This window comes from Micropterus dolomieu, linkage group LG16, assembly GCF_021292245.1.
Source record: "Micropterus dolomieu isolate WLL.071019.BEF.003 ecotype Adirondacks linkage group LG16, ASM2129224v1, whole genome shotgun sequence".
In the NCBI taxonomy this organism is placed as follows: domain Eukaryota; kingdom Metazoa; phylum Chordata; class Actinopteri; order Centrarchiformes; family Centrarchidae; genus Micropterus; species Micropterus dolomieu.
The window spans coordinates 6026225-6043087 of NC_060165.1; the positions used below are offsets into that span (position 1 = coordinate 6026225).

General features: G+C 42.1%; 1 protein-coding gene across 1 annotated transcript; it reads right to left on the minus strand.

Moving 5' to 3' along the window:
- Positions 1-484: 484 nt before the first annotated feature.
- Positions 485-16351, minus strand: tm7sf3 (transmembrane 7 superfamily member 3). Its single transcript, XM_046071928.1, has 12 exons — positions 16081-16351; positions 11550-11704; positions 7064-7214; positions 6624-6744; positions 5269-5440; positions 4945-5122; positions 4520-4606; positions 4189-4269; positions 3852-4004; positions 3559-3659; positions 2037-2199; positions 485-1948 (listed from the first exon to the last, which is right to left on the minus strand). Exons 1-12 carry the CDS (start codon positions 16151-16153, stop codon positions 1695-1697), a joined length of 1689 nt encoding a protein of 562 aa, XP_045927884.1. The 5' UTR covers positions 16154-16351; the 3' UTR covers positions 485-1694.
- Between the last annotated feature and the right edge of the window lie 512 nt (positions 16352-16863).

Genomic DNA, 16863 nt, shown 5'->3' on the forward strand with positions numbered 1-16863 from the left:
CTCTGCTGCTCTCCTACAGCTAGCAGAGCGTTTTAGCTTTAAGCTCATGGTTTTCAATATTGGATTCGCCACGTAGATAGACACGCGACTCTAAATGAATGCTAGTGTTGCTTTCTATCTGCTGGATGAACAAATTTCCAAGATTAACTTTAAAAAGATGATATTGGTATTAGATCTGGTATTTTTGTTTTTTACAGCTCCCTGTACTCAAGTGGCCAAAAATTAGTTTATACAGCTTGTAAGAAAACGGATTCAGAACACTGACTATACTGTACATTCATTGTGATTTGTAACATGGCCTCATCTTTATTACTGGCCAAATTTTTTTATTAGTTTATTGTAACTGCTTATTATAATAAATTGGAATTTTTTGTAACATTGTTTTGCTGTGAGGCATCTTGAAGTACCTTTTAGTGCAGCAAAATTAAACATGTATATACAGTATATACCATCTACATTATAGCATAACCAAGATACAGAAAGCTTTTATAGGCATTCATTTAATATCAAAAAATGTTAAATTACAATTGACCTCTTTCATAGACATTTCTGCATATGGTTTTGCATTTTATTTAAAAAGTCACAAGGCCAGAAGGTTCAGCTCAGTGGCTAAATAAAATACGGACGGATAGTAGAGCGTGAAACCCTGAGAAAAGTCATGGCACATTTAAACATATTCACAGATTGACAGCTCATTAATCAGCACTGTTACAGCCCGAAAAATCAAATATAATAAAATTCAGTGTGCAAATTACAAAAAGACTGGGACTGACGAGTTTAGTCCAATTAACGACACACACAAGTAAGCTAGAGGTTAAAACGTCTGTTGTGACAGTGAATGCAGAGAGGGAGAGCTGCATGTTTTTTTCTTATTTTCTGTAAAGGCTAAAAACATAAAAACTGTGCAATATTGTGTATCTTTACTTACGGTCAGTTTTTGTTCAGTGTCACGTGTCGTTTATGCCAGTTTACTGACCATAATGACTGAACCTAAAACCTCCAGGGAGAAGTGGCACATTTAGAGTTCAGACTGAACCATGACATCACCACACAAACTTTATCGTTTACATTTTCGATCTATTTCAAGTTTGAAATCAACTTTAAAAAAGGTACAAGGTATTTTTAGTAAATGTCTGGCCTGAGTGTGTAAATTTAAAATCAAACTACAAAAACACAGCGTTCTGAGTGAAGAAGTAGATACCAGACATTTAGATTGTGACTTTAGTGCAAAATGTAAAAAGAGAAGAAGCAACAGACACCATAAAATATCAGCTACATTTTAGTTATTATAAAAGACATTCAAAGGCAGTTCTTTAGTTTTTCTTGACTAGTTTCAGACTGTTAAAATGTCTTTTCAGTGTTGAACAAAAGTGCCGTCAGTCTTTGTACAAAAAACTTTTTTTCTTTCTCGTTTTGTTGAGATTTTTAAACTGAAAATCCACCTGAAGAGTGTCAGTGATAGAATCCCTCTTGGTATCACTTATCCTGCATTTCTACTGAGACCGTCTTCCAATCCGGTCATCTGGACTGAAGTTCCAGCACCAGTTATGAGGAACACTACTTCTCTTGATCACTAATATCGCCCCGGCTTCCTTGAAACTTGGCAGTCTGAGTCTCCACAGGTGAAAAATGCATTTTCCCTCCCTGGTTCAGATAATCTGCTTTCAGACGGAGGTGGTCAGGGTGTCTGAAGTTTACAGGAGCAGAGGAGTGTGTTCTCCGGCTGGTTCTGTCCGCCTGGTGAGCTGCTGCACCCAGGCCAGGAGGCGGTCGGGCAGCGGGGGGAAGTGGTGGCTCGGGTCGAGGACGTTGGTCTTGCGGCGCTCGCGTTCCTGCAGCCACATGAGATACGGGCTGGGCGGGAAGAACGGCCGGGAGCGCTCACGGTACAGCTGCAGGACGATGCCGCCGGCGCCGAGCACCACCCACACCGTGATCATGATGTAGTCTAAATGAGAGGAGAGGAAGAGGCGAGATTGCGTTAAGATGAGACCAAAGTGTGTGAGCTTGGTATATGATTTCAGATGTGAACTCACCGATGGTTTGGAAGGGCACGTCAGTGAACACTGCACTGAAGTTGTTGTTGAGGAAGCGTTTGAGGATGTTCAGCGTGATGTAGGAGAGGCTGGTGTAAATGTAGGCGTTGACAGCCAGAACTACAGCGTACGCACCGACAACACCGCACGTGATGATGTTTCCCTGATACCAAAGAAACACACACAAAAAAAATACACCACTTTGAGACACTGAGAAAGACATCGTTCTTTATTCTTACTTTTTAAATTTAGATTAGGTATTGAGTTTGCTGTAAAGGATCACTGGTGAAACAACAAAATACAGAATTATTGGCAATTTATGGGCAAATATTTCAAAATATGACAATATCCTGATTTTTTTTGTCCATGTCTGCAATTTTTCTCAATGAACATATTCAAATGGACACTGAGGACAAGTAAGGGAGCACTACAACAAAACATACAAATTAAGTTAATTGTATCTGGTTTAAGGACTAAAGCTGGGAAACAATTCATTTAGAAATATAAACACAACAATTTGTGCTTTTTTACAGGGAGTTACGAGCTGTAACCATTTCTTGGGTTGGTGCTGTGACTTCCTGGTGTCTTGTCCTCACTGTGAGGTTGCCAGGCAACCAGTGAAATAGAAACAGACAAGAAATTCATAGTTTTCACGTGGCGTCACATTCCAAAGAAAAGGCTCCCTTGGAGGGCAAAAAATTTTTTTCCACTGCCTGCCAACCAGGCAACACTTGATACACTGTTATTTTGAGTTTGTTACTTTTACGTTGCCAAAATGCTGAATGGTTGTTGTGCTTTCGGATGCACTAATCGAGGAGGAGACAAGCCTGGGCTGTGTTAGGTGAGGGATTAATGGTAGAAATATGGCAGCAAATGCTGTAATGTAGTCGAGCGGTGGCAGGAACATGGCGGTTTTTAATGGTAGAAATATGGCAGCAAATGCTGTAATGTTATAAAGAAAGGAAGTGCCCAACACTTACACTTTGTATTCATATCTTTCTTTTTCTTAAGTTAAAAGGTGATACAAATAAAATTTGACTGCTTTTGTGGCGTCTCTATGCGGGAGTCGCTGTGTGAGCCACTATTCTAATCAGAATAGTGAGCCGTTTCCCCATGTTCCCAGTCTTTATGCTAAGCTAGGCTAAACGTTATCTGGACGCAGCCTTATGACATGTGAATGGTATCAATCTTCTCACGTAACTCTCAAGAAGAAGGAGAAAATGCTTATTTCCCAAACTGTCGGCTATTTCTTTTAAATTAAAAAGTCATTATAGATGTCATTAGAGACATGTAGCTTGTATCTGACCTGTCTTGTGATTATGTTTTGGGCACTCACGTCTTGTTATTTCTTCTGTGTTTCAAGTTTCATTTTCATGAACCTGAGTCACTGTGTGACTAAACCATTTCTCAAATGCCTCAGTGCGCTGCCCATTACGGTGTCATTCCTGATGCTAACACTAGATGACGCCAAAGTAAAGAGCTTTAATGCTACACATACTGCGGTGACAGTTAAATCTGTTACCTCTCTGGGCCAACGCATGAAGAAGAGCGGAACGATGAGCATGATGCAGCAGAAGGTCACCCAGAAAACCACATCTGAACGCCTGAATACACTGAGGTCACCTGAAGGAAGACCACAACACACAGAAACACATATGGAACATTCTGAATATGTATTATATATACCAACATTTAGGCATTTTAGGACAAGTTAGGAAGCTCCTTAACCATGACTCTCTTAAGTATGTAAGAGCCACTGAAATTATAAAAATAAAAATGATTGACCAGGGGACTGGATAGCGGTTTTTGTCCTACCGAGAGGAGTGAAGAGAACAGTGGAGGCGACAAGGAATCCAAGCATCAGACCAACCACGACGATGCAGGCCATGACAGAACCGAAACGCCACCAGCTCATCACCAGGAGGACCCCGCCCACAACGCCGATCACCACCGACACGGCCAAACAGACTGTGGCGAGACAAACACAGAACAATCAGAAGGGGTTTTACAGTGTGGGGAAAATGTAGGGGACACCAAATTCAGACATTTTCTAACTCTACACATTGCAGCTTTAACAGTGTTAAACAGTAATGATCTTCTGAAGCCTGCAAATGATCAAAGTGGGGGAAAGAAAAAAAAAAAAAACACTCACTGTCATAGTCCAGATCTGTAGTCCTTGTGATCAGCACAAAGAAGAAAAACGCTGCGAAGCTAAATCCCATGCAAAACAACTCTGCATGGCAGAGGGACAGAAACAGAGAATAAAGAGTTTTCTTTAATAGGAAAACACACTGTAGGACATTCTCTCACGCTGTCACTTTCAGATTCATCACAGCTCCTGGCAGCAGTGGCATGCCACAGTCATGGGTTTAGTTTTTCAACGCATTTCTGCATCACATGCGAGGGAGACCACATGAGGGGCAGGCCGCCGCCGCTGCAACCAAAGAGCTGAGTGTCTGATCTGAATTCTACAAACTACTCACCACATTTGAAGAATCGATGCCCAAAGAAGCAGACAAACAGGCCTGCCAGGCCAGCGATGGTGAAGAAAACCTTTGTAGATATCCTTCCTGAAAATTACATGAGGAGGACAAAAAAAAAGGTCACATGACTCATGAACACTACAAAAAAACGTGTTAGATGCAGTTTGCAACTGTTTAATTTTAAAATCTTGTTTTTTTACAAAGCAGTGTTGCAGCTAATCAGAATAATGAGCCGTTTCCCCCTGTTCCCAGTCTTTATGCTAAGCTAGGCTAACCGTTCTCTGGACAGCTTATTTCCCAAACTGTATATTTTCATGAAGGATGAAAGCAAAAATAATGAATACATCCAACAAATGCAAGATTACAAGTGATGGAATAATAAACCAGTGACAGGTCTTGAAAGCAACACGTTCTGAACCACACACCGAGAGTATCGCAGCCGTCCAAAGTGGAAGCAAAGCTGCAGGCGTATGTGTGGACGGGTACGTAGGAGGCCGAGGTGTTCAATAGCGGGTCTCTGACGATGACTGAGTAGATGACGCCCTGACCGGGGATGGAGTTAAACATCGCCTCGCTCTTATCTGAAGATAACAGCGTCATGACCTGCGGGGAGACAGAAGCAGGGAATCAATGTGTAACAATACACGTTTGTAGTTCTTATGAAGTTTCATATTTAGAAGCTGAACGTGGTAACATTAGTACTTAAAAAACATTTTCCCAAGTAAATGATCATGTACTCAGCGCCCCACTTGTTTGCCGTTCTCCATCATGCCCTTGGTGTCGGCCACGGCCTGAATGCCACTGAACAGGCTGCGCTCTGATAGGTCATTCTCAGGCAGGAAGTACTGGTAGATGTCGTACTGCAGCCGCCAGCGAGTGTTGGTTTCTGTCGATGTGTCGCAGGCTGGAGGAGTTTCTCCCCTGACACAGAGAACAAGGACAGTCAGGGCAGACAGTCAGTGAAAGGCTCGACTTGCTCACGTGCACTTCAACAGAGCAAAGAGGAAAACTCAGTGAGATAGCAACAGTACTGATAAATAAATGTCTCTATGATACACGGAAATGTTTAAATGTCATTTAACCGACACGCTGAACAGGCAGAGAGAGAAAGAGAGTGGGTTGGTGTGAGGACACAAAAACTGAAACTTTTGGTTGTTGGTACTTATGTAATGTCATTCTTTGCAAGTCTGTGGTTAACTGTTGCACTGTGTGAACGCTGACCACCAGAGATTTAGCTTTGATAGCAGTATTCAGTACCCACACATGCATGTACTGAAGGGGTAGAAGTTACACTTTTATCATAAGACGCAACATATTGCACAAAGAAAGCAAATAAAATAAAAATAAAAATAAGTATTAAATCTTTGGTAAAACATTTTAGTTTCCCTTTAGGAAGTTTAACTACAAACGCCGCAGCTGGACCTCAGTGGTACAAACTGATCTATGAAGCTGTTCTTGGCATCGTTCCTCTGCATTTAGCAAAGTTACTCCCGACGGTTGCTGTCATTGGTGTCACAAAAAAGTCTTACGTTATCTGACTGCTATTTTAATCCAGTGAAGAACAACTGGTTTTCATTGGCAGTGGGCTACCATGACACAATCCCTCAAGATATTCCTTGTGGCGAAACCACAACAGCAACTGTGATAGAGAACTGAAAACTACGAGCACACATGCTGAAACGGTTTCTTCCTCAAAAGCACGAACCATTCAGATAAACTAAACCTAACTAGGGTTTTAAAAACACTAAAGTCTGTGCTGCTACATACTGGTGAGTAATGACAACGATCCTCTGTTTCTCTGCCCCAACGAATATAACAGACATTCTTGTGAAAATGAAGCGAGTGCTGTATCAGTAGCAGCCACAGCGGAGGAGGAGGGGCGGCTCTGTATGTATGTGTGTGTGTGTGTGTGTGTGTGTGTGTGTGTGTGTGTGTGTGTGTGTGTGTGTGTGTGTGTTAGTGAGAGCGAGAGAGCACACGATCATTTCAAAGGAAAATAAACAGTGAGGCGGTTTGACAACAGGTCCTGACAGATAAGCTGCTGCTGCCGCCTACAGCTGAACAAGAAGTTGAGCAGACAATGCCCGTCCGTCCGGTGTGGTACCTGTCATATCCTAAGTTTGCTGGTGCAAAACGGATCGTGGTCTCATAGAGGTTGTAGTGGATATAGACGTTTGGGTCAATGTCCAGGTTAAACTCCATGTTACAAGCTCCAGGGACTGGATCTAAAAGAGAACCAAATCATTATTAGATGCTGTGTCAGGCATGTTAGGCCAACAGAAGACAAAAAAACCCTTAAAGCTTAGTGGCACCTTGCCATGTCAGGATGATGTAAATTGTGTTTCAACACACTAGGAAGGCATATGAGTAACCATGCACAATCAATGCAAGCACGTGGTCTGCATGAGCTTCCTCAACTCAAAACCACGATGGACGAGTTTTTATAGCTTGTGGTGAAAGTTGCCGTGCTTTGGTTTTGCTGCAACAGTTTTCATAAACAACGGCTCCGGCTGAATGAAATAAATTAGAGAAGAGAGGACGTACCGGTGCTGGAGAATGAGAGGATGACCCCAGTGCCCGCCACAGTGTCAACATCAGGAGAAGACAGGAACAAGGAAAGGGATGTTTGGCCCGGTTCGAGAGCAGACAGGAGCCCCGAGTCCACTGCTGTCAGAGAGAGACCCGGGTCTGGGATCTGAGCCAAGCAGAAATATCATGCTGTCAGCAGATGCACAAACAATATGCAAAAGCAAATAAAACCAATATCACTTTTAAAAACTGCAAGAAAACAAGACGGAGAGTCTAAGGCCATGTTAGCAGCAATGTGAGCCTGAATGTAGACACATTATTAAATTAAAGGGATCAACGAATTTCACTCAAAACCATAAATGTCAACCTCATGGTGGCGCTAGTGGAAAAGTCAGTAGGCCTTTTCCTCTGAGGACCATAAATATCTGAACAAAAATGGTAGATGGACCTACAGCCTACATGCAGCTAGCATGGCTAAAACCCAACTACCCCAACCCTTGGCAATCCTGTATAATCAGGACTTAAACCCATATCCATTCTGACAAGAGAAGGCTAGGTTATCCCCTGATTTTAATAACAATCTGACGACTTGAAACGGTGTCACTTCACTATTGGTTTTGTTCATGTTGAGCTTTGAGGACTCTAGACGCAGACTCATGTTCTTATAGAGATTGAAGAACAGAACTATCTCCAAATGTGTCCCTCAAACCAGTAGGTGACTGACTAAACTCCACAGTGGAACATAACTGACAAATGGGCTGAAGACGAGCAACATATGAAAATACGGTCTGGCTACACTGTATACAGACTGAGGATGAGACGATCACGTGCCAGCAATAATATATAAAAATATGTTCTCCTTTAAAAAACATCTAAAACACACTTGGTTCTTTGTTTCGTGGATTACTGTGTCATAACCTGCAGCACACGTCACCTGCTGTGGATTAGGATTCACTGCACTCTTAAGGCAGTGAAATCTTTAAATGGATGAGCTTATGACTGTGGTGACCAAAAGGTCAACAAAATGCTCGTGCCTGTGTGTTCGGTAGAATTTCAAATAAGAGTTCACATATACTTTAAAAGGTATACGTCAGGTGACATTTAATACGTTTTATTTTTGTCAACAGATATCTTTAAAATCACTGCCTTTAAAAAAAACATGGGTAGTGCAGTTTATTGCAAGTAGCCAAATGCATATAAATCCACAGCTGAAAATAGACCCTAACAGATGCATTTACTCCTGTTTGAGTAATGTTTGCTAAAAACTACAGTGGCCAACTGTTTCAGTCAAAATTAAACGTAATTAATATCACTGAAGTGTGTGACAACTGGTAAACTACCTCCTATCTTTATTCAAGAGCGTGGTCTTTCAGTTTGACAGCATGACTGCGTAACACTTTCCCTCAAAACCCTGCCCTCGCATTCAAACAGATTTTGACAGGGTTATTGCGTAAAAACTGAGAGCTGATGTTTAACAAGCGCAGAGAAGCAGCCAGAGCACGAGAAGGGCTGAAGCTGTAGCACAGGAAATCAGTTCAAGCAACAGTTCAAGCAACAGTTCAAGCACCCAGTCTGAGGCAGAAGCAGAGCGAATCCAAACACAAGCAGGGGCTGGCTGAGGGCGAGGCCAGGGTTTTAAGGGGAAAGCGTTACAAAATCTGAATGTAAAATCAATAAGTCATGCTTTTAAGCTTAAAGACCACGCTCTGGAACAAACATTGGAAATACTAACGAAGACCAGGTTTTCACTTGTTGACATTATAGAAAGTGTGAAAGCAAGTGTTTTCTAACCTGGTACAATAGTGCATCTTTACAGGTAACACCACGTTTGTACTGTATTTTGCTTTCGATGGAAATATCACACAAGTGTGACATATCAAAACTTGTGTACAAAAGTTGTGGTTTTCCTGCTTTGCATGCTTTCACAGACTCTGTATTTGCCCCATCATGCCATCTCAAAGACAGATAAGATTTGGGAAAGGGTTCGAGAGACAGAGGGGTATTTCGTGGCCTGATACAAACCCAGGACAGGACATTGTTGCTAAACGGTGAGTCCCATGGAACAACTGTTACATGGAATTGTGTCAAAGTCAGAATTGTGATTGTGTGACAGAGGGCAAGGGAACATTTTCAGGGTACATGCTAATTGCTTTGCGATGTTTTCAGTGAGAGAAGAATGAATTACTGTTGTGCGACGAGCCTGGCAGCGTGGAAGCCCTGTACTACCCACAAAGTCTGACTCTCAGTCCTACTGCTAATACAATAACACCATTATATGACACAACTGTCTTGTTCAGACAGTGCTGGAGTGAGCACAGATACTCCGCTCGATGTGGTGTTCGCAGAATGTATCTGAAACAACACTGAGGGGTGAGCAACTTCAAACCCCATTACAAAAGTGTGTAAATGGTTCACAGGTTAATATGACCACTACCACCAACAGGAAAATCCTCTTGTGTAGAGAAACTGGTGAGTGTGGTGGTTAACTGGGAGAAGAAATCACCAGCCAGCATGGGCTGCAATAAAATAAATAAAAACAATTATAAAAAAGGATCATGTGGTTTACCACACAAAGTGAGAGTGATAAAACATCAAAGGAAATTTGTTAAAGACAGATAACACTATAACTGAAACATTTTCTCTGTGAACTTCCTTTGTAGCTCTGACCTTTAGCTTTGGTGCTAGTGATCTGCTGCATGCCAAGCTGTGACGTTCATTTGTGTGAAACCGGCCTCTTCTTTTTCAAGGAGACATTTTTTGCCACTGAGAAACTCACATGGATTTGTTTTCCTTTCTCTAGCTTTCTGCTGTTTCCATCACCGGCAAAAATAAAGCTAAACTAAATTAGGCTATCTGCCTGCCTGTGCATCATGGACCCAAACCGAGCTGTCCCCTTAGACTTCTGGGACTGACGCCAGAAGGTTTTCCCTAGGGGCCGCCTGGTCTGCCGCTTATGACCAGGCGACTGAGAATCAGCTGACTGCCGCTTCTCCCAGTGGGTCAGACGACATCGCTCACAAAGCCTCATTCATTAATCAGAGGGAGAACTAACTGAATGTTTATACAGTATGAAGCATAACTTTATAACTGGTTTGCATTTTTACAATTTCACTGATTGGATTTGCTGATTTAACAGAACATTATACATCTCAAACTCTTGTTGTCCCTGCTCCAGCCTTCTCAGCTGCTGATCCCACAAATCCCATCAAGTTTTCACAGAACCTTCCCTGGAAACTTTCTGTTCACTGCTATAATCCACCAGCCTCCAGACAAACAAATATTTACCTACAGCAGTGGATCAAATTCCATCATGACCCCCATTTAAAAAAAAAAGTTCAAGCCCCTCCCACTACATGGATTGAATTCCTATCAATTATTAACTGAAACGGTGGAGCAACAAATATCAAAAGGTTGAATTCAATTGAAATTTTAAAAAATGATTCAGGTCAACACAATAGTATCAAACAAGTGTTTTTTTTTGTTTTTTTTTAAGTCCCACTCCATATTTTTCACCTGGTTCTATGCCCTTCCAAGGGGGCCCGCACCACAGTTTGAGAACCACTGACCTAGCAACTAACAGAAATCTGGGGAGAAACATGAGGCCCTTCATCTTAAAATAAGGAAACGTGTCCCAAGTTGATAAAACTCTGGTCGAACATATTTGAAGCTATAAACCGGGATTATGATGGGGTCTTTGCCCCTAATTCTTCATCTGTCAACTTTGGCGCTCCACCTGACCAGCCTCTCTGCTGCTACAGGGCGAGCCCTGGCCTTCACGACTTCACTGGCGGGACGTTTGATTCTACTGAAGCACACTTCTCCCCCTTGCACACAGTATGTGCTCTATAAAATTAAAGCTGAGAAACTTAATTTATCAATTTATCCCTGAATAATACTCCTTTAATATTCCTGTGGGTTTAGACTTTCAAGTGAGCTTAAAGGAATAGTTTGACATTTTAGGAAATGCTATTTGACAACGTTGACACTTTTCCGTTAAATATGTATTTGGCGCAAGAACCTGGTTGAGCATAGTATAAAGACTGGAAACAGTTAGCCTGGCTCTGTTTAAAGGTAACAATATTTGCCTACTGGCACCTCTACAGCTCACTAACTAACACGTTATATCTCAGTTATATTTTAATTCGTAAAAAAAAGTGTGTGAGAATAACACATTTTGGTTATATGCAGGGTTACATGCTGAACTATTTCTTCACTTCCTGTAGTCTCTTTTGGTCGTCTAGCAACCACATGCTGATAAAAAGACTACAGGGAGTCACAGCTCCTCATATGATTTCAGTATAATATTCTAAGGACTGTCAGTCTGTGTCTTGTCCAGATACCTTTGTCACAGTTGCTACTGCAGTAGTCAAAGCTGAAAAGAGGAAACGGAATATTCATAAAGCAACCACGATCAGGATCACCACATCCAGCCCACTGTTGGTAGTTTAACGCTATGAAAATAGAGGTTTAAGGACTGTGAGACAGGTCAGCACTTTCTCACCCTGGTGTAGGAGAGCGTGGCGTTGCGGTGCTGCGTATGCAACTGCAGAGTGACGAAAGCGACCTCTGGGGGAATCCTCGACACCACGGCCTGCACCGTCTCATTCTGGGACATGCTCACGTTCTGGAAAGTTCCTGGCAGGAAAATCACCCGGTCTGTGACAGAGAGGGAAAAGTCAGTATATTGTAGTGGATTGGTTGCAGTGAGCTCTTCTACAGTGTTACCATGAACCCTTCACTGTATAGGCTCAGGCAGTATAGGATACTATATGCTCTCCATAAGGCTTGTTATTCTTTGATCACATATATCGCAAGTAAGTTCATACATGTTTGAGTCGACAAGCAATACTGTTGCCGAGCATATATTCCCCAATGTGACAGCGTTGAGACAATGATGGGACACTAAGTGAGTAACATAAAATAATTGCGTAAAATAAATAAAATAAATTATATATATATAAAAATTATAATACAATTGTAACATTCAGTGACTGAAAGTTATTTGTTAGTCCTATGTACTCTCAAACATTGTCTTCAGGTTTAATCTAAAAAGCTTCCGCTCTACCTACCCTCAACACATTTACCTCACTTGAGGTCAATGATGCCACGCAATCTCTGTCCTTTACACTAAGCTCGTGCCTGGATAGCCTGTGTCCTCTATCCACCAAGCCTGCTCGCCCAAACCAGCCCCACCCAAAGCTAACTGATACCATCCGTGGGCTCCGTACTGATCTCAGAGCGGCTGAAAGAAAATGGCGAAAACCAAAGACCCCGCCGACCTTAAGGGCTATCAATTGCTCCTATTCTCCTTCTCAACAAGCATCAGTGCTGCCAAAACTGCGTTCTATAATGACAGAATAAGCAGTGCCACTGACTCAAGGAAATTATTTTCCACTTTTAAAGCGCTACTAAAGCCTCCTCCACCTCCACCACCCACAAACTTGTCTGCTGATAACTTTGCTGCCTTCTTCGCAGGCAAAGTGGAGGCTATAACCAGCCAATTCTTTGAAACACTCAAACTCAACCATTGTAGCAGTCCTACTACATCTTTTCCCCTGCCCTTCCAGGTCAGTGGTTGTTCACTCTCCTCGTTTATTCCTCTCACAAAGAGCGAAGTATCAGAACTCTTGACCCGTAGCCGTCCAACTACATGCCCACTGAACCCGATTCATACGAATCTCCTCCATGCCATATCTCCTACCGTGGTCCCAATAATCACTCATGTGATAAATACTTCTCTGGCTTCAGGAACCTTCCCGACCACTTTCAAAAGGGCTCGGGTTACACCCTTGCTCAAAAAGCCGTCACTTGACCCAACTCAAGTTGAGAACTATCGACCAGTGTCTCTTCTACCTTTTTTATCCAAAACTATTGAACAGGCAGTATTCAAACAGGTCTCAGAATTCCTCTCAGGGAATGACCTCCTAGATCCATATCAGTCTTATTTTAAGAGTGCCCACTCTACTAAAACGGCTCTTCTGTCTGTAACAGAAGCCCTAAGGTCAGCTAAAGCTGCAGCCCAATCCTCAGTTCTTATCCTGCTTGACCTATCAGCTGCCTTTGACACAGTCAACCACAGGATCCTGCTATCCGCTCTCTCAGCAATGGGCATCTCGAGTAAAGCACTCCTGTGGTTCGAATCCTACCTCTCGGGGCGTTCCTACAATGTTTTGTGGCAAGGACAATTATCCTCCTCCCACTGCCTCGCCACAGGGGTACCCCAAGACTCAGTGCTTGGGCCCCTTCTCTTCTCAATTTACACCACCTCACTGGGGCCGATCATTCGCTTGCACGGCTTCTCTTACCACTGCTACGCAGACGACACGCAACTCTACCTATCCTTCCCGCCAGGCGATCCCACTGTCTCGGCGCGGATCACGGACTGTCTCTCGGACATATCTGCATGGATGAAGGCTTGCCACCTTCAACTAAACCTCTCTAAGACTGAACTCTTGGTCATTCCAGCCAAGCAATCTATCCACCATAACATCAAACTACAAATTGACTCCGCAACCATCACTCCAACCAAGGTGGTGAGAAACTTGGGCCAAAAGGATTCATGTAACTCCATTACTCAGTGACCTCCACTGGCTCCCCGTGGCCTCCAGAATCAAATTCAAGTCACTAATGCTTGCATACAGAGTGACTACTGGGTCTGCACCCATCTACCTAAACTCCATAATACAAACTTAGGTTCCTTCTCAGCCGCTACGCTCCTCCAACGAACGCTCTGCCATCCCTTCACACAAAGCAATCCCAGTCCCGGCTATTCTCATCTGTGACACCATGATGGTGGAACGAGCTACCACATGCCATCAGAGCAGGGGCGTCCCTCTCTAACTTCAAGATGCTCTTGAAAACTCATCTCTTCCGAGAACACTTCCTTTTATAACACCTCTAACATGCACTTCCTGTGCTCTTCTTCTTCTATCCCCTACAATGATCTTGTATTGATTGCACTTTTTGTTAACTCTTACTTCCTTTCCTAGGTATCTACCCCATTGATGTGATATGTACTGTTAGCTCTTACTAGTATTTATTGCTGCTCTTACTAGTATGTATTGTCAGTTGTAGATCTGTAGTTGATGCTCTGTTGATGCTTGTATGTTGTTCCTCAAATGTAAGTCGCTTTGGATAAAAGCGTCTGCCAAATGAGTAAATGTAAAAACCTTTGGACTGGCCAATAAAGCATATCTTCCTCTGATCATTCACTTACATCTTCTCTATTTTAATTAAACTGTAATAATGAATCAACTCTGGATGGAAGTAAAACATTTACTATCTGAGTGGAATGTGTGGACACTTATAATACCATGAACACTTTAAATGTTTACGCCGCAACAGCAACGGCCTAGTTAGACCTGACAAGCAGACTGAGCTTGACCCATAAGTAAATAAAATCTGGTGCAAGCGATGTTGCAGTAGTTGTGAAACTGAAAGCGTCATTCTAAAACATCTCTCAATAGTAAACATCACGGTTCATCTAAGCAAATGTCTCAAAATGACTTTAACGTTAATGGAAATCTGGAAGATATTTTCCTCACTGATAGCATGCAGATAGGGCTGAGGACTATTTCTTAACTCGTATCACTGTGAGACTGTCTCACTTTTTTTCTCTTTTACAGATCCCTCTGATTGATTTCGGTGGTCCTCAAAGTTTGAGAAAGAGTTTGCTTAGAGCTGCTTCTAATGTTGGTGGTCTTTATTAGTAATGTGCACAGCACTTGGTTCAGCATGACTTATGACCTCTTCGAAATAGCTAGAAGAACCGATCTTTGCACTTGCGACTGCCTGTAACCATCCAACTATACATCTTGGATCATATGTACGGTCCTGTTGCATTTTTATGTTTGCTGCTGATGTGCGAGACATGACGTTTGTCCCCCATACAGACAGGAAGAATGTCAAGTATGAAGACTAAAGCTCCGTAGATGTTGTTGCAGGTTGCACACACTGCCTTATCTATAACGACTGTTTGCAGGTCAGACTCCAAGTCAGGAAGGACCTGCTGCCTTGTGACATGAGAATGCGTGAAAAATGTGTTTATTATATATATATATATATATATAGATATATATATATATATATATATATATAATAAACACACACACACACACACACACACACACACACACACACACACACGACTGACTTTTTATTAAACTTGAGATATCCACCACTCTGTGTGCACCTATGGCATGATGTGGACTATGGAAAGACACACTGAAATATCAATTCAGATCCAATTACCTCGCACATTTATTTATTCTTTTCACTGGTCAATATTTTTGTCTGCCTTATTTAAAGTTAGTAAGGGGCTAAATGCAATGTCAGAAGCTTTTCTGGGCAGACAAAACGAAAATTAGGTGCAGAAATCTTTGATTTACACATGTCTGCTTGTTATTTCATCTCAACTTGCTATAAATGTTATTCAGCTAAGGCAACGTGTTTATTTAGCTCTCGGGGTGAATACTCTCACTCAACTTGATTTCACTACCCCAATCTTTTTTCACTTCTCCACCATTTGTTTGGATACAAAGCTCTCAACTCATTTGCAGTGTTGGCTGAACTTTTAATAGACGTTAGTAGTAAATTGGCTAAACATGAAATTAAAACGATGATATTCTCTGAACATCCCTATACGGGAGTTGCAGGAACATTATAAACATTTGGTGGTTCGCATTGCTCTGTGACACAATATCTCCTTACACTAATGTTAGTATACACCCTGTTCATACATGTGTAAAAGATAAACCCTCTTCACAAGCCTCACATACAAACTAATCGATTCAATTCAGAAAATAAACCGCTTCACTGCTAGCTAGCGTCAGACAATGGTTCGTCAATTACTGGTTTGGCAGAGTGACACTTCAGTGATTTTGAAACAGTAAGTTAGTATCAAGGAACCACACGCGACCTTTAACCTTCTTAAGATAGCTAATATGAAACCCGCTTCTTATCCGTTTTAAAGAAAGCTAGATAATGTTGCTAAGGTTGAAAAGTAAATGCATATCAAATTGCAAGTAACTCACTTTCCACTTGAGCTTGAACGAGGGGAACCAGCAGCAGCAGCAGCAGCAGCGGGCAGCAACTCCGACGACACATTTTCCTCTGCTTCGCTTATATGACAACCAACCGCTTCTATCTGCCGGTCAGCAAAATCATTGGTAACCTCGCAGTCTTCTGTGTTTGGGTGGTGAAGGTCCCTGCAAACGCAAAAGTGACATGCTTGAACAAACTGAGATTGAGGACAGCCTTCAGCCTCTGCCGCTCCGACGACTGAAAGATTCTTCCGCTCCGAGAATCGCGCCCTCGGTCCCGCGATAGCTCCCCCCCCCCATCACAGACAAATGCTTTAAAATTGTTTGTGGATCTTGGTAATAGTGGCAGAGTGGGTGCTCTTTACTAACATCTTCTTTTGGACCATAGCCAGTGGTGGAAGTACCATTTACTCATCTACTGTAACTGTACTTAAGTACAAATTTCTACTGTGTTCTACTATATATTTCTTCTCCACTACATCTCAGAGGCAAATATTGTACTCCACTGCATTTGTCTGACAGCTTTAATTACTTGTTATTTTTAGATTACAATTTTTCATACCTTTCCTGTCCAGTGAAAATCATGTATCTCCAAATGTGGTGATTTTTTTTCCTGATAAACTGAAGAACGAAGGGTTGAGAAAATGATCCTACTTCTTCATCTAAATAGACTATTAAAACCGACGTTTGATCAGCTGGAAAAAGGACTGCTTTTCTGAGATAAATGCTTCTCACAGGACAGTGATACAAAAATATGATGATCTTATAAAATAT